At 34.6% G+C, this 23,801-nt stretch overlaps 2 protein-coding genes across 5 annotated transcripts in view; one reads left to right on the top strand and one right to left on the bottom strand.

Moving 5' to 3' along the window:
• LOC145246629 (protein TANC2-like) overlaps positions 1 to 23,801 on the bottom strand; it is a 1,068,463-nt gene that overhangs the window by 8,106 nt on the left and 1,036,556 nt on the right. For all 4 annotated transcript variants that reach the window (XM_080108301.1, XM_080108302.1, XM_080108304.1 and 1 more), the window contains 6 exons: positions 22,094 to 22,181; positions 20,035 to 20,292; positions 12,230 to 12,405; positions 8,423 to 8,555; positions 7,267 to 7,358; positions 4,924 to 5,070 (listed from right to left, as the gene is read on the bottom strand). In XM_080108301.1, coding sequence (XP_079964427.1) covers positions 4,924 to 5,070; positions 7,267 to 7,358; positions 8,423 to 8,555; positions 12,230 to 12,405; positions 20,035 to 20,292; positions 22,094 to 22,181 — 894 coding nt within the window. The remainder of the gene's footprint in view (positions 1 to 4,923; positions 5,071 to 7,266; positions 7,359 to 8,422; positions 8,556 to 12,229; positions 12,406 to 20,034; positions 20,293 to 22,093; positions 22,182 to 23,801) is intronic.
• Positions 1 to 23,801, top strand: part of LOC145246631 (small ribosomal subunit protein uS11-like) — a 143,015-nt gene that overhangs the window by 81,181 nt on the left and 38,033 nt on the right. The gene's annotated exons all lie outside the window — the stretch shown is intronic.

Raw genomic sequence — 23,801 nt, 5'->3', positions numbered from 1 at the left:
TCTTCCAGGGAGTCGGAAAGCTTGTCTCCTTAAGGCAGCGCTTAAACAGTTTCGTAAGTATGGGAGCAAGTTCTGGTTGAAGCTTTTTTAACACTATAATTGGGATGCCATCAGGGCCAGTTGCTTTACTGGAATCAAGGTTCTTGATTAGCTTGGCGACCTCATGCATGGATATTTGTATGTTACCTAGCGTGTTCTATGTTATAGGAGGAAATATGAGGAGTTGATGGCCTTCGTCGCATAGGGTAGAATTAGCTGCAAAGTTCTTTGCAAATTGTTTGGCCTTGTCTGATGCTGACGAGATGACCTCTGGTCCATTGATAATAGTTGGGATAGAATGCACACTTCTGTTCAGGATCCTATTTGTTATTTGCCAAAATTGGTGGGAACCAAGCCGCTGATCAGCTACCTTGGATTTAACAGACTGGGCATATAGCTTTCTTGCATTTTTTATTACTCTTTTACAGTGGTTGCTGGCAGTCTCAGTGCATCTATTACGTTGGTAGTTATGGAAAAAGTGATTTCTGTACGTGATAGCAGCAGCACATTCTGGGGAGAACCATGGCTGGCTGTTAGGTTTTTGTTGGAATTTTTTAGATGGTATGAATTGGTCTATGCCTACAATTAACCATTCGGTCGGATCTGATACTATAGAGGACACTTCCTTTTTAAACATGGAGTGCAGAGGTAAATCAGATATGAATGTACGGAAGCTATCCCAGTCAGCCATAGAGTATCGGTATACAGTACGGTGGAGGGGTCGTCTGGGGACTTATTACATTTCGTTTTTATCTTAACTGACTAAAACAAGGTTGTGTCCTTGCACCTACCCTTTTTTCCTTATATCTTGCTGCAATGTTGCACAAACTTCCCCCAAATAACCCGGGGGTGGACATTAGGTACCGTTATGATGGGGGACTTTTCAAGCCTGCTAGACTAAAATCTCAAAGCCTTGTGAAATTCTAACACATCACAGAGCTTCAATATGCAGATGACAACATGGTCCTTAGCCATTCCAAGGAAGACATCGCTTCGGACTCTCTGTTAATATTGATAAGACAAAAGAGTTAGTGCAGCCAGTACCCAATACCATCTTACAGGACGTAAGCATTCACATAGATGACACTACTCTTAAGCAAGTAGATCACTTTCCATATCTCGGTAGCATAATATCAAATGAGAATGAAATAGAAAGCCGAATTGGCCTTGCCTATGGAGTTTTTGGTAAACTGACGAAGTGCGTCTTCAATAATAAGCATCTTTCAATAAAAACTAAACTCATCGTATACCACGCGATTGTTATACCTACGCTTCTGTTATACTGAACATCAAATGGTATGACTATGTAACCAACACAAGCGTTCTTGAGAGAGCAAACAGCTGCAGTATTGAGGCCACCACCATGAGGCACAGACTCCGTTGGTTGGGGCATATCCTCAGAATGGATGAAAACAGACTCCCTCAACAAACCCTGTACTCGGAGCTAGCCACAGGAAAAAGACCTATCGGCTGCCCTCTACTGCGATATAAGGACCAACTCAAATCCACCCTAAAAAACACCGGATTTGATCTTCACATCTGGGAAACAACATCTTAGGATTGGTGCCTGTGGTACCAATCCATCATACATGGTACCAAAGGATACGAGGCAGAAAGAAGACTGGTGGAGATCAAGAGACAGGCAAGAAAAAATCATGCTGAACAACAACGCCCCCTGCCAAGCATTGTTTGCCTTCTCTGTCCACGCAAATTCCACGCTCAGATTGGTCTGAGAAGCCATCTGCGATCCAAACACTGAGGGAAGAGGAAACTGAAATTCTCGGATACGAGAAATCGGCCGATGACGATAAATCGTTTTAGATGTTTTTTTTTCTAAAAGAAATACTTTTAATTGTTTTAGACGGTTTTTTTCTAATGAACATACTAGCAGACTGCCTGGCATTGCTCAATCATAAAATATGCTTAAATATAATATTTTAATTGTTGCAGATTTCATATTATTATTATAGAGCCAATACTCTATTGATTATTATATTGTACCCAATATATAGTAATGATTTGAAAAGTTAAAAAAAAAAAAAAAAATGGCTTTGGTGTCATCAGCTCTCCAGCAGTATTCACTACTAAATGACTTAAGGACAGATGAATTTCTAAACTTAATTTTAACATAGAAATGTATATCTGCGCATGCATAGACGAGCACTTGAAGTTGACTTACGCGTGTCATGTTCCAACTGTTCGATTCTGACCCCTTAGCAGTTATTTTTACCAGGTAAAAAAACAAATCGAATTTGTTCCATAGGTCCAAATCCCTTATATCAAATTTCAAGTCTGTAGACCAAAAATTGACAGAGTGGTTTGATAGAGACCGTTTCATGCACACACACTCACTCACAGACAAGGTTACTTATATATACATATATACATACAAACATATACTGGCAGGTCGCCCGGTGATGCCCAGTCATGAAATGCACGGAAATATTATATTTTAATTCATGCAGATTTCTTATTCATTATTACAGAGCCAATTCTCTATTGATTATTATCTATAGCAATGATTTCAAAAGTTATAAAAAAATATGAATTCACGAAAATCAAAAACAGAACGTTATTTATCTCTTCAGTGTCGTTACTCTCTGAGCTACTGATAGATAAATACATGGTATATGAATGTTAAATTTTGCGCATGTGCATAAGTAACAGCAAGAGTAATGTTTGTCTTACCCTGTCATGGTCTTTTGTTTTCAATTTTGACCACTTAGCAGCAAATTTTGCCAGCTAAAATGTAAATTGAAAGTATGCTACAGGTCCAAAAACCCTATATATCAAATTTCAACTCTGTAGACCAAATATTTAGAGAGGAGTTTGGTAGAAACTTTTGCACACATGCTGACAAAGTCACTTATAAATGTCACCTGTCTGTTTAAATGTATGTTTGCCTAAAACTTTCGACAGAGGCGACAGATTTTCATGAGATTGGTATCGTTTTGAAGCTCGACATCTCGGACGACAAATATAAAAAAAATTGGCTAAAAACATTAGTTCCTTCACCATCAACTGGGCAGTTTTCTACAAGGAGGGGTCAATTTTTTGCGAGCCATTTTTGCAAGTCATTGTATCAATTGGATTGACTTTGTCTAATTTTAATGTTCCGAACTTCCAATCACATCATAGAGTAGGGGTAAGATATCAGGTTTTCTTTCACTTTCTTTTCCGCCTTTGCGTCAAGGGTTCGAGTCTACTTGCCTGCTTACTACCACTTTTTATTTTGCTCAACACACACCGCCAAACACCTGGGCACCCAGGCTAGTATAAATAAATATTTCCGTGCACTATAACATTTTCGTCGTGCATTCTACGCAATTATGCAGAATGTAGAAACTATGCATAAAAGTGAAATGAAACCAATCATCTAATAAAAAATGACTAAGTAACTAATGAATGTTCGTTTTTCAAAGGAATATGCAAATTAGTTAACCTTCATGTAGTCGCTCACATATCCATGACTGAGTATATTAAGAAGTTCGTTTTAATAACTTTTAAATAAAAAAGTAGGCATTCAATATCAATGTCAGAGCGAGAAAAAAAAAACTCAACTTTATAGATAGATATATATGTTAAAACAATAGGTAAAACTTTTCTGAAGCAGTACCCCGACTAATCTTAGCCACAAGCCATCACTGTTTTCTATCACATGAAACCAAAGGAACTGAAACTGCAAGGAATTTCATAACAGTCCACTTTAAAAAAAAAAAAAAAGCAGAAAACAATATCATGGCACCAGCTTATGCTATACAAAATAATCATAAAGGGTCAAGGAGAATTAAAAAATCAAGGAGTGACTAGACCTCTACTGAAAAGGTGCAGTGAATACTGGGACCTTAAGAGGGCTTAGTTCTACTCAAATCTCAAAGGAGACCAACAGTTGTTGACAGTAAGAAATTAAATGGTAAAGGGTCGTTGTTATAATGCAAAATTCTTTGTAATGATTTTCAAAAGAGCTGAAAAATAGTGGAAATCTTGGGAGACTTGTTGTCACTCAGACTCCAGAAAAAAAAAATAAACACAGTGAGCAATTACTGATGATGATCTGTGTGAGAACTCATAGTGAGTAATAAAATAATTGTATTAAAATCAAGATATACAAGACTCGTGAAAAACAGCAAACATAAACTGAATAGTCAAAGAGACGAAACATCAAATTACATAATTGAATGTCAGAAGATTCAAATTATAAATAAGTTAGATGTTAGTAAACTTTGTTTGAGCTGTAATGTAGCTACCATTGCAGAGACAAACAAAAAAACCAAAAAAAAAACAAAAAAAGAAAAATCCGATTAGGCATTTTTTTGTTGTGGTTCTTCCAAAACAACGAATTTCATTATCTCGCATCAGTTCTTTTGCACACATATGTGCTTTTTAAAAGTTTCTTTCCTCGCCACCTCACACCACCCATCAGCCAGCGCTTTCTCGCCTTTGACTTTACATGCCCAACCTGCTCGGCACACAACTTGCTCCTCTTCTCAACCATGTGGTGTATTTTTCTCTCCTTTTCTTGTGACGCAAGCTTATGCACACTTGCTAATTTGCAGATGTGCTTTAACGGCTGCTGCTGCTGATATTTTCGCTAGCCAGCTATCTTTTGCTGCTGATTTTTTCACATGCGCCTATACGTATTCTGTTACAGGGTCAAATAATGTTATTAAGCAGTTTAGTGTGAGACAAATAAATGTTACAAAATAAAAACTGTTACATTCTGATTGTAACAAACAAAAAACTGTTACATTCTGATTGTAACAAACAAAAAACTGCTACATTCTGATTGTAACAAACAAAAAACTGCTACATTCTGATTGTAACAAACAAAAAACTGCTACATTCTGATTGTAGCAAAAAAAAAAAAGAAAAAAAAAAACTTACTTGTAATTTTCTTTTAGATTTCGAGAGACTGAGCAAAAGATTAATTCTCAGATCACGGAACGTACGAGCATCGTCACCGAAACCATCTTTAGGGAATTTCTTGAGGGCATAATTAAAACGCTGAGCTGCTTCTTTGATACGGTTTCTCTGTCAAAAAAAAAAAAAAAAATTAACTTGCTTTTTTTTTTTTTTTAAGAAAAATACCCGTCCCAGAACAGATAAAATTTTCCAAACCGAACAGTTTTCCACTAATTTTATGCAGCTTTAGATTTTTGTCCAGAATTCCCACTTTATTAAAATAAAAATAAAAAACAGAAATAAAAAGCGATATGATGTACACACTTGTGACAGAGCAAAAACATTATATTCCAAAAATCACATAAATTAATCAAGTAGTTTATATTTTTAACTAAGAAAATCAAATTTTATGATAAAGCAAGGATGAAGTGTCACACTCCACCACCTTAAATAAACAAAGGGAGTTAATTTGAATTTGGAGATATTTTGTTTGTTTTTAGGCTTGTAATGATTAAAATTGTAAAAAAATAAAAAACGATTTTCTATATAATAAAATAAACTACTTGATCTTTTTGTATGATTTTTGGAACATGATCTTTTTGTTCCTTGATGCATACATACATCATAAAGATTTTTATGTATTTTTGTTTGTGTAGGGGTAATTCTGAACAACCACTTTATAGGAAACTAAACTGTCAAGACTAAACTTGCTTCCATCAATAATTACAAGAATAGAAATGGCCAATGACTCTTTATCTGAAAGTACATCTTTTAAACTTCTTAGCCTAACGTTCACAGGAAACATGAGTTGGAACAATTACATTGAAAGCATTGCCAGGACCACTGCGAAGAAGGTAGGCTCTCTCTACCATAATAGAAAGTCACTAACACCTGAAAGTATCCTGTACCTCTATAAGGCCACCATTCACCCATGTATGGAGTATTGTTGTCATATTTGTGCTGGTGCATCTGCTAGTAGTCTCTCACTCCTAGACAAGGTTCAAAAGAGAGTCGCCAATCTGATAGGTCCTGAACTGTCATCTAAGCTTCAGCCTCTGTCCTATCGATGAAATGTTGCATCCCTCTGCCTGTTCTACAAGTATTTTAATGGTGAATGCTCTGACAAACTGCAAGCACTTGTGCCCTCACGATGTAAACACCCTCGACAAACCCAACAGGCAGCTAAATCCCACCCCAACACAGTAGAGATCTCTAGGTGTAAAAGAGCTTTCTACTCCAGTAGTTTCTTCCCCAGAACCGCTAGATTCTGGAATTCCATTCCAGGTCCTTGCTTCCCCAACTGTACTGACATGCAGAAGTTCAAGTGTAATGTGAACCGACATCTTGCTGCCCAACTCCCTACATAGTATCCCAGTAGCTGTTGCCCCTGATAGTAGCCCCCTACACCAAAGTGGCAATGTGCCTTGTTTGGGGTGAAAATGTAATAAAAAAATTAAAAAATTAAAGTAAACATAACTTACATTACCATGTTCAAGCATAGTTGTGTTCCAAAGTCCATAATGATCAGCTAAGTAGTTTAGGAATGAATCCTATATATATATATATATATATATATATATATATATATATATATATAAAATGGAAAATTTTTCCCAAAAGTTTAATATATATCTATTAGCCAGTGGCAATATACATATATCAATAAAAATTAAGCCAGGTAAGTTGATGCAAATATTAAGCAACATGATTACCATTTCTGTAATCGAGCATTCATATATACTCGCGAAAACCAAAAACCTTGTATTTCTTTAAATAAGTCTGATGAGATGCCAACCTCGGAAATTTTTTAACAATATAAAAGTTTAAAATTGTCTAGTTGATGTTGAAACAATTGTAACATTCGAAAAAATACAATTATGATGTAATCCTTTTCTCTGTTTTGGTTTTGCAAGTATATATATATATATACACACACATGTGAACACAAATATTTAAGTATACCAATGAAAAACATTTTTATATTTGATGCAACTTGTAATATATATGTGTGTGTGTGTGTGTGTGTGTGTGTGTGTGTGTGTGTGTGTGTGTATATAAATAAACATTTGAGGAGGTCTTTTGCGGGCACCAATTCCATGAGACAGAGGGTAGAACTGCTAACTATCAACTTGACGGTTGTAGGTTCAAACTCTACCTCAGAATGCATGCTAGTCTAGTCACACTGAAGAGCTGTGATACTGCGAAAAGGTCTGTTTGTGAATGACTACTATATAGTTTTTTAAAACAATTCAAAAGGTTAGGAATTTTAGTTCAAATGATTTTCTGTTTATACAGGATTCCAAATGAAAATGAAAGCTTTCTTACTTTGTACAAAATATTTCCATCTTCCATGAGTTTCTTCAACAGCACAAGCAGAACTGTTGGCTTACCCGATGCCATATTCCAGGTAGCAGGGCCTGCCAAAGAGAAAAAGGACAATTTTACTCTTGATTGTATAGCCATTTTTTAAATAGAAAAATGCAAAAAAAAAAAAAAAAAAAAAGGAAAAATGGCAGCAGAGAAACTTTTCCAACTAAAGAATTTATCCAGTCAGGATCAGCAAAGTGCCATGGTCTTCTCATGTCAATACAGAAAGTTATGAATGAAGAATTCAAAGAAATTCAGTATATTTTATAAAGCAATTCTGGTACTCAATTGTTTCATTCTTGATTACTCCTGGTTATAAATATAATCGTCCAAATTTTATGTTTCTCATTGTGTGAGGATGATCTCCTCTCTGCTACAGTTGCAAGATACTTGGGTAGAAATATCGATCGAGGATCCATTCTTGACAATCAGCCCAACAGATTCTGGATGTGTTAATGTGGCCTCCCACATGTTTGACTGATGTATATGCTTGGGTGGTATCTAAAAGCTCCACCTTCACAGGCTTTGCTTCCTGGCTTTTTTGGGGAGTAAATTCATTGCTTACTGTCTGAGGGGCCCTCACCAGGGAATGCTGCCTGGATTGTCCAGGAAATTTTTGCTAGGCCAGAGTTCTCTTCTGGAGGCTGGAGATTCAATCAATTTAGGCGATACTCAAAACATAGTTGACTTAGGATTTCTACCCAGTCATGACTGACGGAACGAGAGCATGCTACTGCGTGGATTAAACAAAGGGTTTCTTTTGAAATTCTGTGAAGATTTCCAAGTTTGATGAGAAGATTCCGGAGTTTGACAAGATACCCCTGAAGAAGATTACATCTACCGAAACGTTGTGAAAATAACAATCAATATGAGAACAGTAAGTCAGAAGAATCCAAATAATACGAATTATCAATCCTCATCTAAAAAATTCAGAAACATAAAAGTGATTTGTCATTCTTTTTTATGTTGCCATTGCCGTTCCAATCTGTTTTCTCTTCCTTACCCTTCATTATCCCCCACTCTTTTTTATGCTTTTTCTTTTTTCACTGTTTCCTGAATTTAAATATCATCAGAGAAAGCAAAGAGATTCAACTGAATATTAAAAGTTACTCACTTAATTTGGCTCCTTTCTTCAAAAAACACATTATCACATCCACATTTTTACAAGAAATAGCTCTGTCCAGCGGTCGCATGTTGTTCTTGTCCACTTGTTCGATATTTGTTCCTTGGTCAATCAAGAACTGCACCTAAAAAAAAAACAATAATCAAAAATCTTTCTTATAAAATATGCATATGTTGAGCTAAATAGGATTCCTAAATCGTTATTTAAACAAGATTTTTAATATTGTTTCCAGAATGGACACTATTGTTCACAGGTCTGATATTTCTTTACTCATCAAACCTCATGCTAGTTTAGAATAATGGTTGGAATTTAAATCTTATGAAATATGAAATAATGAATAACTAAAATAATTTTATATACTCAACAATAAAATGCTAGTGGCCATGAGCATTTCCCGTGTTTGTAATAAATGCAGCACAAATATGATTGGCTAATGAATAGAGATGATTACTCAATGAAATATATGGAGTAAATCAAGAATTTTCTCTTACTAAAGAAACTATTTAACTGGATATAGTATATAACCAATGAAAGAGATTGAATTTTCAAATTTTGTTTGCAAATGACACAGACTGATAAAATATGTAAATGACAGGTAAGTTAGAATCAAATATTGATTTAGTCCAATCTAATTAGGTCTAGCATGAAAAATCCAACAAGATAACTTTGTTAGGTATCAACATATATCAACTTTTTTTAAAACTAACTTGATTTAATATGTAAAAATAATTACAAATTTACCAATTATTACTATTTTTAAAGATTTGCTTTTAATTAAATAAAAGTATTTTAATATCTGTCTCTCTTATAATAGATAATAAATGATTTTTGTTATTGTTCAATAGGAGTTCTCACACATGCCATCGTCAAAGATTTCTCCTTGAGAACAACTTGCAGCAGTCCCTGGAGTCCGAGTAACAACAAGTCTATCCAGATTTCCAGTACTCTCCGCTGCTTTCAATAACGTTTGCAGATGAATTTGTATTATCGCAACAGCTATTAATTTTTTGTTGGCAGCGACTATTGGTCTTCACTGGAATTTGAGTGACAATAAACCTGCCCCAAGGTCCAAGCCATTTTCACACTCACCCACGGGAGGGCTGGTCAGTGAGTTTTCTTATCGGTCTTTCCATCCTACTTGAACCTTTGACTAGTTGATGCAGTGCCAGTCATTGGTGCCAAACCCCAGGAATAAACAGATCATTATTATTATTATTACTAGTATTATTATTATTATTATTTACAATTTTCGGATCATTTTTCTTGTCGTGATTGTTGTTATGGCAATGTTTGGAATGTTTTACCCTCTGGCGATCTTTAAATGCTTTGTGTCAAACTTTAGAATCATCAGGGAATTTCAAACCATTTATTGGTGCCCTGGGCCGGCACTGTTCGCATTCCATTCTCCATGACTTTTGACATTCTTTCTTTCACTTTATTAAATCATACAATATATTAAAAAGGTTCCTGGAATTTGGTTGGTCGGTTTTGTTAATACAATAATTATCACAACCAGGCGTATTCACTTAGAACTAGTGTTTATACAATATTAACATGTCTACTAATCGATTTGGTTGTTTTGTTTTACGGCATATCAACCCTTTTCAAGTTATTAAATGCTGAATTCAGTAATTTTAGAAAAAAGTTTCATGTATAGAGTTCTTTATATCTTCAAATATTTATTTATTGAGTTTGGTTTGGTTGTTTTATAACATATTAACCTTTTCCATGTCATTTAATGCAGAATCCATTACTTTTAGAAAAAAAAAACTTATATGCTTCAAGTTCTTTATATCTTCAAATATTTATTTATGGTTTGGTTGTTTTGTAGAGGAAAATTGTTTTCATTTTGTGTTTTGCAGAACATAATTAAGTTTTGCAAAGGAAAAAAAAACATAAATGTTTGGTGCATTTTAGATCAGGAAGCCAGTGTCTTCAGACAACCTGATCTAATAGCACCAGACGTTTGCTGAGTGACCAACAAACTTTGAACATCGTAACAAAAAGGCATCGTTAATAGACTTTTGTTGAATATGGAAGAACCTGATTTTGGTAGAAAACAAAGAAGTCATAAATCCACACAGAGCATGAAACCCATAAAATTCAGAACAAGTTTATGTTTTTCCAACGAATTCAACAGAGTCTAAACTATTCTTGAAATGGCCTTTTCCCTATTTGTAACATTACACATGGGACCCACATAGGCAGTCTATGTCACAAAGGACACAAAGACAAAGAATAATTTGACTTTTTTACAACGATTACTTAAATTTTGCGCTTAAACCAAGTGACTACACATACAGATTTGAACAGCACCAATACAAGACGTATTTTCTCTTCGGGAAGCTGCGACCTCTTATAACAACATTATGAAGAAAAAAAAAACTTAATCAGACCGACATCTCCTTGATAAAACTAGGTTTAATGGCGAAAATTTGGGCTTTAACAATAATCACAACAAAAAAGTAAATAAAAAAAATGTTTTCTAAAATGTGTGACTTTCCATTGCTATTTATTTTTTTATTTTCCTGCCACACGTAACTTCTCATTATGGCTGTGACATCACCCACATGTCTACTGCGCTCATCTTCTCTCGCGTGATCTCGAACGTGCTCATCTTCTCCTGCGTGATCTCGAACGTGCTCATCTTCTCCCGCGTGATCTCGAACGTGCTCATCTTCTCCCGCGTGATCTCGAACGTGCTCATCTTCTCCCGCGTGATCTCAAACGTGCTCATCTTCTCCCGCGTGATCTCAAACGTGCTCATTTTATCCCGCGTGATCTCAAACGTGCTCATCTTCTCCTGCATGATCTTGAACGTGCTCATCTTCTCCCGCGTGATCTCAAACGTGCTCATCTTCTCCTGCATGATCTTGAACGTGCTCATCTTCTCCCGCGTGATCTCGAACGTGCTCATCTTCTCCTGCATGATCTTGAACGTGCTCATCTTCTCCTGCGTGATCTCAAACGTGCTCATCTTCTCCTGCATGATCTTGAACGTGCTCATCTTCTCCCGCGTGATCTCAAACGTGCTCATCTTCTCCTGCATGATCTTGAACGTGCTCATCTTCTCCCGCGTGATCTCGAACGTGCTCATCTTCTCCCGCGTGATCTCGAACGTGCTCATCTTCTCCCGCGTGATCTCAAACGTGCTCATCTTCTCCCGCGTGATCTCAAACGTGCTCATCTTCTCCCGCGTGATCTCAAACGTGCTCATCTTCTCCCGCGTGATCTCAAACGTGCTCATCTTCTCCCGCGTGATCTCAAACGTGCTCATCTTCTCCCGCGTGATCTCAAACGTGCTCATCTTCTCCCGTGTGATCTCAAACGTGCTCATCTTCTCCCGCGTGATCTCAAACGTGCTCATCTTCTCCCGCGTGATCTCAAACGTGCTCATCTTCTCCCGCGTGATCTCAAACGTGCTCATTTTATCCTGCGTGATCTCAAACGTGCTCATCTTCTCCTGCATGATCTTGAACGTGCTCATCTTCTCCCGCATGATCTCAAAGATGCTAAACATGATCGTCTCTCCTATTTACAGTCTTTCTTTTTCCTTTCCGTGACATCATTTCACACATGCCTCAGATTTTTCATACATGTGTCTATGCTCTGTTATATGTTGAATGTGACATGTTTCTGCTCTTGTGCAGTTCTAGGAGGTCTACCATCTCAGGCTTTGCCTTCGGCTTTGACTGAAGTGTTTTTTTTTTGTTTTTTTGTTTTACCTTTTCATAAAAACCAAATAATTAATCAGCAGTTTCGAAATATATATATATATATATATATATATGTACTTACAATTTGGGGATCTCCATAAATTGCGGCCAGATGCAAAGGAGTCTGCCCATTCTTGTCAGTATGCTGCAAATCTGACCCACGAGTAAGAAGTATTTGTACGATTTGCAGATGGCCATGAAGGCAGGCCAAACACAGCGACGTCATTCCTTCAGTGTCCACTTCAGTTTGGCTAGCCTCTGAAAAAAATTAAAAAACAAAAACAATAAATAACAAATCATTTATTTGTGGGGATGTATAAATTTTAGTTTTACTCGTAATTTAAAGTCAATAATGAAAAATTTTGTTTTTAACAAAAACTATCAAAAAAACAATTAAACGAATCGCTTTTGGTATTGGAAAATAGGCGGAAAAAAATTTCCGATTCCAATACCGATTATATATGTGTGTGTGTGTGTGTGTGTGTGTGTGTGTGTGTGTGTGCATGTACACAGCATAATCATGTTGATACACCAGTTTCTCATGAGATCACCAAAGTTAAGCAACGTTTAGTCTGGCAAATACCAGGCAGGTGACCATTTAAGAATACCAGGCACTGTATGTAGGATGACGTTAAACACCACCCTGTAAGAAAGGCGAAAACATAACATTGTCATTTCCTTTAATTGGGATATACTTGGGATTACTTATGAATTTAAAATACCCTAGGCACTTTCTCTTTCGAGGGAAGCTAGGTTGAATGTCACTGGATATATATACATATATATATATATATTAGTGGCTTGGCAAGGCAACAGGGGAGACAACCGAAGTAGCAAAAGTGAAGCTGGCCTGTGAGACACTATGTATACAAGTGTAAAAAAAATTGGGCATATTTTATTGGTTTGAAAATATAGGTTCTTTTTTACCAATTGTCATAAAATTTTAACCATAGAATAGTATTATAATCTTCACAAAGGCTGCAAATTTTCATGTAGTTTTGTCCCGTAGAACCAAAGATATAAGCATTTCAATAGTCAATTTGGCTACCAGTATATATATATATATATATATATATATATATATATATATATATATATATATATATATATATATATATATATATATATACCACCTTTTTTGGCAATTTTATAAGTTCCAAATATCTCAGCGACTATTGATCAGAATTTAACAAATGAAGGCTCGTTGGAAAGGTAATGACCTGAATTGTGTAGTAGGCTATGTGACATTTACCCTTAAGGTCGCACATAAAAGGAATCATTCATCATCCAGAGCCTATTTTTGGCACTTTTTTACAGCCATAAAATGTTTCAATCATAGTTATTTGTTTTCCTAGTTTTGCATATGAATTAGAAAATATCTGATATTTCCCAAAACCTTTGGCCTTGGTGGAGGGAAGACTAAAAATTGCTGCTATGATTTCAAATGATCTGAAATAACAGCAAAGGGAGACTTGATTCCAAATATTTCTCATATGTTATATCTTCCCTCTTTGGTTTTCATACATCAAGTAAATTTCACAGTGTATAAGGATTATTTGATACTGTATATATTCATAATCGCACCCTATTTCCAAAAGAGGGGAGATATAACATATGAGAAATATTTGGAATCAAGTCTCCCCTTGCTGTTATTTCAGATCATTTTAAACAATAGTAACAAGTTTTAGTCTACCCTACATCAAGGCTAGAGTTTTTTTTGTTTTGTTTTTTTTTTTTTGGGGGGGGGGGGTAGTATATATATATATATATATATATATATATATATATATATATATATATCAATGTTGGAATGATTGGTCACAATCAGGAATCGGAAAATTTGGAACTTTTGATAGTAGAGGAATCGGTATCATAAAAATTTGTGCCTATTTTCTGATGCCAAAAACGATTCTTTTGTCTTTTTTTTTTATTTCATTTTGGTTTAAAGCAAAATCTTCTACCGCTGGTACTAATGATAAAATAATAAATATTTATTGATTTTAAACTACAAGTAAAGCTAAAATCTATAGATCATTTTCCACAAGGATATTTTTATGCTTGAGAAAATATATGCATAGTTAATATGTGATTTTTAGGTAATCGGGAATAAATAACAACTCTGTTGTTAAAAATTTAGAGATGTATAAAAAAAAAATCGGAATCAGGTAAAATATTGGAATTGTTCCACCACTTTATATATATAACTATTTTTTAATTATTTAAATCCTTCAACTTTATAAAATGTTGCAATTTTTATGGACCTAAATTTATTTTGTTTAGTTTTCATAACATGAAAGCTGGAGGAGTTAGAATACCTAAATAAAAAAATATTTCCCCTCATATATTGAAGGAAAACTGCTTTTAAAATATAATTTAAAATTGAATACGTATCGAAAATTTCATAAAAATCTGATCATTAGTTAATTTTTGCTAGATTTTTTTAAACACGGGTGTGTTTATGACTTCGAAATGATTTCTACATAGACACGTTGTTTTAAAGCATTTTTATGATTTTTGTACACTGTAAAAATTTTTAAATATTGCTAATTTATTCGAAGTTTTTTTTAAATATTGCTAGTTTATTCGAAGTTTTTTTTAAATATTGCTAGTTTATTCGAAGTTTTTTTTAAATATTGCTAATTTATTCGAAGTTTTTTTTAAATATTGCTAGTTTATTCAAAGTTTTTTTAAAATATTGCTAGTTTATTCGAAGTTTTTTTTAAATATTGCTAATTTATTCGAAGTTTTTTTTAAATATTGCTAATTTATTCGAAGTTTTTTTAAAAAATATTGTTAGTTTATTCAAAGTTTTTTTAAATATTGCTAGTTTATTCGAAGTTTTTTTTAAAATATTGCTGGTCAATTTTAAGTTTTTTTTAAATATTGCTAGTTCATTCAAAGTTTTTTTTAAAATATTGTTAGTTTATTCAAAGTTTTTTTTTAAATATTGCTAGTTTATTCAAAGTTTTTTTTAAATGGTACAAATGTTATGATGATAATATTAAATTAAATTAAAGTTATATTGTGTTAGATATAAGCGGGGTGGGTGGGTTAAAGCTGTGTCTCACGTTGGAGGGACGTATTACAAAGATATTCGAACCCTGAGTAATTTAGAATTGTTTCTTTTCAAAATTCTGAGCAGATTCCCAAGTTTGACAGAAATATTTTTGAGTTCCACAAGGTACACCTGAAGAAGTTCGGAGATTACATTGTATTAATAGTCCAAATAAATCCTCATCTAAAAAATTAAGAAAATGAATTGTTTTCATTCAACATGTTTTTTGTTTGTTTGTTTTTTTAACTATTGAATTCATCGTTATTACAAAAGAAACGCTTTCAACTTAAAAGAGAACGCTTACAAAATAAACAAAATTCAAATTATTTGTTGAGTAAAAATATTGATTCCATAAAACAAAACTTAATTTCCCAGGAGGCTAACAAGTATTAGCATATTTCCCATAACTTTAAAAAAAAAATTATTTTATAGAATTCCTTTTGTTTCACTTGAGTGATTTTCATTTTGATTATGAAATGAAAGGAAAACAATTAGAACAAAATAATTCCTACTTTACCTTTTTTCAGTATTTACTTTGTTCTTGGTTTTTTTTTTTAGTATTTACATGAACAGACTTTGCAGAATGATAATTTCAAATATTAACATTTTGAACAGAATTAATAAATTTTATTAATCATATCAAACATTTTCAGACATTTTCTAAACATTTGTCAACAAGATAACTTTATATATTATTCAATTGGAATTTATTACTGAGATGAGTATTTATTTATTTATTTATAACTATCATCATCATTATCATTATCATCATTATTATTACAAACTATCATCCTCATCTTTTTTTAGATTTTTTCGGCCAACTATTCCTCTGGCCTTCTTCAGGTGGTAACTGCGACGAGCTGAATCTCCTAACTACATCCTCAGCAATTACTACCAAATATGGTGAGACGACAACAATAATTGCTGAGGATGTAGTTAGGAGATTCAGAGTTCCTATCCCGTCACAGTTACCACCTGAAGAAGGCCAGAAGAATAGTTGACCGAAACGTCATGAAACAACAAATAAAAAAGATGAGGATAATAGTCCTCAAAAAATTAAGAAACTTTTATTAAGGGAGAATGCATTCATCTTTGACGATACTATTGGAGTACAGGGAGGAGCAGGTGCTAGTGTGATTGCAAGAGTTAGAAAACTGTTATCATTACTAACCAGCAAAGCATTACCACTGTCAATCAAAAGAAGAATCTATGAGGTATGTGTATACAGTGTGATTATGTATGGAAGTGAAATCTAGCCAGTGAAGGTTAAGGACATGTGTTGCATGGAGAGAAATGATATAACAATGGATGCATAATGCAAGTCTTAAAGACAAGCTTAGATCTGATGACCTCAGAGAAAGATCAAATCTGGACTGTATAAGAAGTACAGGAGACTTAAGTGGTATGGTAACATTGAAATAATAGATGAGATTGTGTTAGTAGAAGTACACCAGTTGAGGCAGCAAGGTTAGTTAGAATGGGAATGGGAATGCCAAGAACAACACTGGAGGAAGTTATAAGGATAAACTTCAGAGAATGAGGTATAAATACCTATCTAGAGATAAGTTAGTCTAGAAGTCAATTTCTTAAATCTGTCCAACACATGCCAGCATGTAAAGGACTTAAATCGAACATGGTGGTGATGGTCTGTTTCATGGCAAATCAGCCGTTTTTATTTGTCTTTTTTTAGTTTAATACTTCGTATATGTACGTCTAATATATTCAGAATAACAGTGGCACACACAGAAGTAGAACTTTTATGTAGGGAAAGTAATAAGCTTTAAACGAACGTTGATAAAAATAAAACTTTTTCATTAATTTTAAAAATGAATATTAAATCAATAAAATTGATATAAAATCAATTAAATTTTCTAATTATGTAAACTTTTACGTTTATTTCTGCATAAAATCATGAGTAAAAAAAAAACAAATTTTAATCCAATTTCCTGATATTATCGATCGCCCAATTATACAAAACAGATTCATTAATCATATGAGTAAACCTATGTTTAAATTACCCTTGTTTGCAATTGATTACATTTCTGAGATGCAGACATTTTGGCTTTCTTTACACTTAAACACCCAACCTTTTTAGTGGTAAAAAAAAAATCACTGGTTCTATTAAATCAATAAAATTTCTTAGCATTTATACCTCCGTTGAAGTGCTGAAGAATTTGAAATTTGTCATCATTCGACTCCTAGAATTGTTTCACCATTTTGCTTCTAATCTTTATATATAAGCTTCTTGCCTAGAACTGCCCACCCGTGCAACTGTTCCGCTGGCCTGCTTTCCAACTTACTACAATGTGGTCGTCTTAAGTCCTATATAAACAAGTTTTTGTTGAACCATCCCTTTAAATAATCTAATTTCCACTACTAACGATTATTACGCTAGGGTCCCAATGACTACTGCACACACAATAATCCTTATTTGTGAGTGGCCTCCGAGCCTTGATAAGGGGTGACTCCTTTGTAAAATATATATATATACACACAGGATGGAACGATAAGGTTGTCGCCCTAAAGAAAACAATACTACAGCTTTATTTTAAAACTTTTATTGAAAAAAAATCAATTCAGGTAATTTGATTATGTATTAGAGCTAACATCTATTCAATGTAGCTGCCTTCAGCCTCAATCACCGCCTTGGTATGGATTCAGAACTGAGAGCATGCCTTTTCCATAGGTGCTGGTGGGAGCTTAGCGAATACTCAGTGGATATCAGCAATCAGGCTGGTTTTAGTGTTGTGAGAGGTCATGTTGGTGATGTTCTAAACATATGACCAAACAAAGTAGTCCAACGGGTTCAAGTCGGGGGAGGAGGGGTGGCCTGTGAGAGAAGGGTACGAAGTCGTAGCTCTCCTTCTGAAGCCAAGCCTGGGTCTCTTTGGACTTGTGGGCTGGCGGAGAGTCCTGCTGCCACACCCAGGGTCTGTCAACGGCCACCCGATTGCACCAGGGAATCACCACACTTTTCAACACATTCAGGTACACTTTGTTTTATTTTGTTTTTGTTTTTTTACATAGGAGTCACCACTTATCAAGGCCAGGAGGCCATTCAAGGATAAAGGTTAATGAGTGTCAATGGGACAATATCATAGTAATCGTTAGTAGTGGAAATTTGATGAATTGAATTACTTAAGGTGATGACTTTTGAAGAACTTGTTCACACTGGAATTGATGTTGACTTTCAAGCTGACTTTGAAAATGTGAGGTGGCATGATGTGGCCCTCACTTGAAACCACACCAAAGACCATAACCGTAGCCGGAAACTTTATTTTCATCATCTTGTCCCTGTTATTCGTGGCAATCCAGTGATGCATTTTGAGGGTGTTGGCAATGGTCCTGTTGTTATAACTTTGATCGTTAGAGAGCATGAATTGTACAGTGATCTGGCTTTTTAATCTTTACTTTTTATGTATCTTTTGATTTCGTCCCATTTTATAAACATTTTTGCACAAAAAAGTGGTTTTTACTTTTATGACTAGTTTTCATGTAATGCTGTTTCAATTAATGCTTGTACCAGCAAATGCACAGCTTCGTTATAATATTCATTCGCTAATATCTTTCCTCTGATGAAAAGAATGCATTTCTTTGAAACTCCACGGAATAAGGAAATTTCAATATATCTTACCCGAGTATCCTATCAAACAATAAATTAATATAAAATATATTTTTATAGTCTTCCATTTTTTTCTTCTATAACAAGCTCTATTTCCTATCTTGGTTGTATTGAGCTTTTTTATTTGGTTGGAATTACTATTTAAATATTAATATTTATAAGTGTACAGAATTATAGGGTTCTAAATTTAATTTTTATTGACTGCTTTTATATTATATATATATTATAATTATTATTTACATTTAGATATTTTATATCCACAGATGCACATTGCATCTTGCAAAAACTCATCTGGGTGACCTCATACAGCCAATGTACCAATATTATAGCTTTAACTTCAGACCACAGTTACCAATGACTGTTATTAAGACAATTCTGTTCAAAAAAAATATACTAGCTATTGTTTTTATATTATACTAGCCGGGGTACCCAGCGTTGCCTGGGTGTTTGGAGGTGTGTGTTGAGCAAAAAAAAAAAATGGTAGTAGGCAGGCAGGCAGGCAGGCTCGAACCACTACAGTGAAGGAGGAAAAGAATGTGAAAAAAAAAAGTGTGACGTCTTTGCTGTTGTGCCCATCGTCAAACCGGAAGTGATGTAGGTTTAAATTAAAGCTAGTCAATCAAAAAGAGGGGATGACTTTCAAATATATTGGTGTAAAAAGCGACCCCTCCCTGTAGAAAAGTGCTCAGTTGAAGGTGAAGGAATTAATGTTTTTAGCCAATTTTTGGATATTTGTTGTCCGAAGGGTTGAGATTCAAAACGATATCAATTGTGTGAAAATCTGTCACCTCTGTCGAAAGTTTTAGGCAGACATACAAACATACATACATTTAAATAGACAGACGAGATTCATATTATAGATTTCCAAGAGGATTCAATTCAAAGTAAAGAATTTTGCAAGTTTTCTATGAATATATATAGGTATATAGATATATATATATATAATTTTAAAACATTTTCAAAGTGGATATTGTGTATTTCACATGTAGTTTTCAAGTCTAACTTGAATAATGGACAAACTTTTAGGAAATCAAAAACATGCAAGGGTTAATGAAAAGTCATTTCTACAGTAGATACTGTGTATTTCACCGGCAGTTTTCACGTCTAACTTCAATAATAGACAATCTTTTATGAAATAAATATAAAAGTTCTTTAAGCCTATAAAATCCAAGACAATCAGAAAGAACTTGTAAAAGTGGTGTTATCTTACCAGCAGAAAGAAGCATTTCAAGAATGGCAACATGACCTTCCGAGGCAGCAATCATGAGTGGGGTGTGTCCGTTTTTGTCTGGCTGTTCTATGGAAGCTCCTGCTTGGAATAATATTTCAGCCACATCCCATTTGTTTCCTTTCACAGCGCAGAGCAGGGGGCTGTAGGACTTGGTGTTAGCCAAATGGACATTTGCCCCTTGCTTTATTAGGTACTGGACAACTTCTTTCCGCCCATGGAGGCAGGCAGCAGTTAATGCTAGAGATAAAAAAAAAAAAATGAAAATGAATTAAAAAGTTAATAGACAGAGTAGAAAAAAATAATGTAATGTTATAGAAAAAATATAGACCCAGATTTTCCCCGTTCCAGCTATGAGGAAAGGTATAGACTCTCACATCACTCTGGCTTTGCAAAGGTATGAACCCACACTTCCCTATAGCTATTTAGAATTGTATAGAAGCAAACTTTTCTCCAACTATGGGGAAGGTATGGACCCATAATGGTAGAAATTTGTTTACAATGAATCATAGCTAAAACTAATCGTTTACAGTTTGGGTATAATAGAGATTTAGTGTATCTGTAACCAAAATAATATCACATTTCTAAAAAAATATTGCATTAACGTCTCAGAGATATTTTTAATTCATAAAAATTAATAATTCTTGTCCTTTTTTTAGATTCTATTCAAAAGAGATTCTTAATCTATATGCATTTTTACTATTCAATGTTTCTTTATATATAAAAAAGAAATTGAACTTAACAGAGTAAATAAAATATATGTGCAAACACACACATATATATACAAACATGCATATACATACACATGCATATACATATGCATACAAACACCTACGTACGTACATACAAACATATACATGCATACATATATATGTACAAACCCATACACAGATATTTACAGGCACATACACACATACAGGCAAACACACATACATACAAATATATAAAAACATACACACAAGACTAGTCATGGAATTTTGTTATAGAAGCAATCAATACACAATGTAGCTTCTAATCTATATACATTTATATACATGGGAAGCATGTTGACCCTTCTTATTTCAGGTTACAGAATAGAACAAACCAAACACAAGCAAATAAATATCATCAGTAGAAACCAAAGACCATGCAAAGGAAGATATGGACCACAAACGAAATTAGACTCGTAATGGAATGTTGTTACAGAAGCATCTCTATACACAAAGAGGTGCCTTCACGCACATACAACATAATCCTTAAGTTATCGACTTTTCATGCACACTCTATACCCATATAGTAGTTGTCAAATATTTTCGCCATTAATACATGACTAGCAGCCATTGTCTATATATTGCTATTAAAAACATCTCTCTCTCTCTATATATATATATATATTTTTCTCTTTTTCCCCCTTCCATATTCTTCTTCCCAGTCCAAAACCCTCACTTTCTCTTCTGTCAAGCCCATTCCTCTCTAGCTAGACACACACACACAACTGTTTATATAATAGCCTAGCAGGGCTATCCGGCTTTGCTTAGGACAAAAGTGCAACATTTCTATTAAAACATCTACCTCGTTACCTCTATCTTTCTCTCTTTCCCCCTTACCAATTTCCTTCTCCTCTGCCAAGCCCATTACTCTCTGCATACACAAAGACAACTCTCCTTCATATGATATTCCTTGTCAAATTAGTTAGCATTTTCTTTCCAAATATGTACAGAATAACATTAAAAAATCGCCCCTTTCCTCCAACGAAACCTAACTCAATTAACCCCTAGAGAATTTTTTTCCTAAATTTAAGATGCTATTCATCTGAGTAACGCTGCTCAAGAATATGCCGACTTTGTGGACGTTTGTTTTGTAGTCTTCGATTTTTAGCTGGACATACAAACATATACACAGACAAATGCCCTTTATATAACAGATTATTAATATGGTTTTTGAATCAGAATAAGTTGAGAAACATCAGCAGAGACAGCAATATTCAATTCCATCGAAGAATATTGCCCAAGGAAATGTGAACGGCAAGTTTAGGGTTGTGAAGGTGGGTGGGCACACTTACCAGTCTCACCAATCAGAGTATCAACGGCGTCAATACTGAAAGCTTCATTACTCCGTCCAGCTGCATGAACCACCAGATAATCACAGATCTGGAAAGAGAGAGAAATCAAACACGATTTGAAAGAAAAACAGACAAATAATTTGATACATCTGAACGCAAAGATTATCTTGGAATGGGCGTGCCTGTTTTGATGGCGGAAATTTCCCAGTAAGGCAAAAGCGAAGTTAATATTTCAGTACACAAAGTAGAAAATGAGTTGATGGTTGGTTGGTTACTTAATTTTGTTTTATGGTATATCAACCCTTCTTGGGATATTTAATGTCAAACCCAGTCTCTTTATTATTATTATCTATATATATAAAAGACAAAATGGCCATGAGCGTTTTTGTATGTCCAGCAAAGTTTTTGTTTGCCAGGTTTCTGGGGGCAGGGGTTACTATTTTTTACAACTTTTTATATACTGCCTAGATCATAATATCCACGATTTGCAAAGAGACGTCGTATCTAAATTTATTTTGATCAACTTTTATAAAATTCATGCTATTCCATTCTCTCGCATCTTTGTGTTTTTCGTATAAAAGCGAAACTAATAGCAGCAAACGTCAGTCGCCGGCCTTCTCAGCCGGGACCTCCAAACACCTGGGCAACGCCAGGTACCCCCACTAGTCTTTTATATAAAAGGCAAAATGAGCGCGAGTGTTTGTGCATGTGCAAGAAAGGCTTTTTTCATGGGGGTTACTATTTTGGAGAAGTTTCCTTACACTTCCTAGAGTATAATATCTCAGATTCAAAAACGGACGTCATCTCTATCTTTATTTTGATCGAGTTTTAAAAAAATCCCTGGTTTCCAGTGTTTGTTTGTCTTTCTCGTATAATCAAAGTGAAACTGATTGGAGCAAATGGCACCGTTTCTCGGCCTTCCTGGCCAGAAACGTCTAGAAGGCAATTAGCTTGGATCAATGTGGGGGAAACCCTTCATATCAGACAATTGCTATTCATTTGGATACTCACTGCCAGAGTTCCTTCTATTTGGGGGGGGAGCTGGTTTTCCCCAACATCGTGGGGAATATAAGCGTGGCGCAGATGTTCATTTCTGCGTCTGCGTGGTTCTCACTCATTTCTTTTTCATCGCTAAATTTAAACACATTACACTTCCGCTCGTGTTATGGCGCAGTGGTAAACTTTCAGGTTTTCTTTCACTTTCTTTTCTGCCTTCGCATCTGCCTACCTACTAACACTTTTTTTTTTCACACACCTACAAACACCCAGGCAATGCCCAAGCATCCCCGCTAGTTTAATATATAAAAGGCAAAATGTGTGTTAGTTTTTATGTGTGTCTGTGTGTGTTTGTATATCTGCTTAAAACTTTTCACAGACACATCAGACCATGACAAAATTGGTATCGTTAAGAAGATCAATCTTTCGGACAAAATATATGTAAAAATTAGCCAAAAGAAATAATTCTATCTGGATGAAATCACTTTTTGCATTGTGTTTTGCATTTGATTTTGAATGTACATTTAAAAAATGTTATTTCGACCTGTAATGACGTCATAAGTCATCATGGCCATAACAACTAGCATATTAGCTTTTTTTTCACCTCCTTTTCCTCTTTTGCGTTACAAGTTCGAACCTGCCTACTTTTTTTTTTTTTTTGCAGTCGCATGAGCACTCCTATTTTGATTGAAAAAGTTGTTTTTTTACGGCT

The sequence above is a fragment of the Euprymna scolopes genome, chromosome 24 (assembly GCF_053919585.1).
Source record: "Euprymna scolopes isolate OS-2025 chromosome 24, ASM5391958v1, whole genome shotgun sequence".
NCBI lineage: Eukaryota > Metazoa > Mollusca > Cephalopoda > Sepiida > Sepiolidae > Euprymna > Euprymna scolopes.
This window is presented reverse-complemented; position numbering and strand designations above follow the sequence as displayed.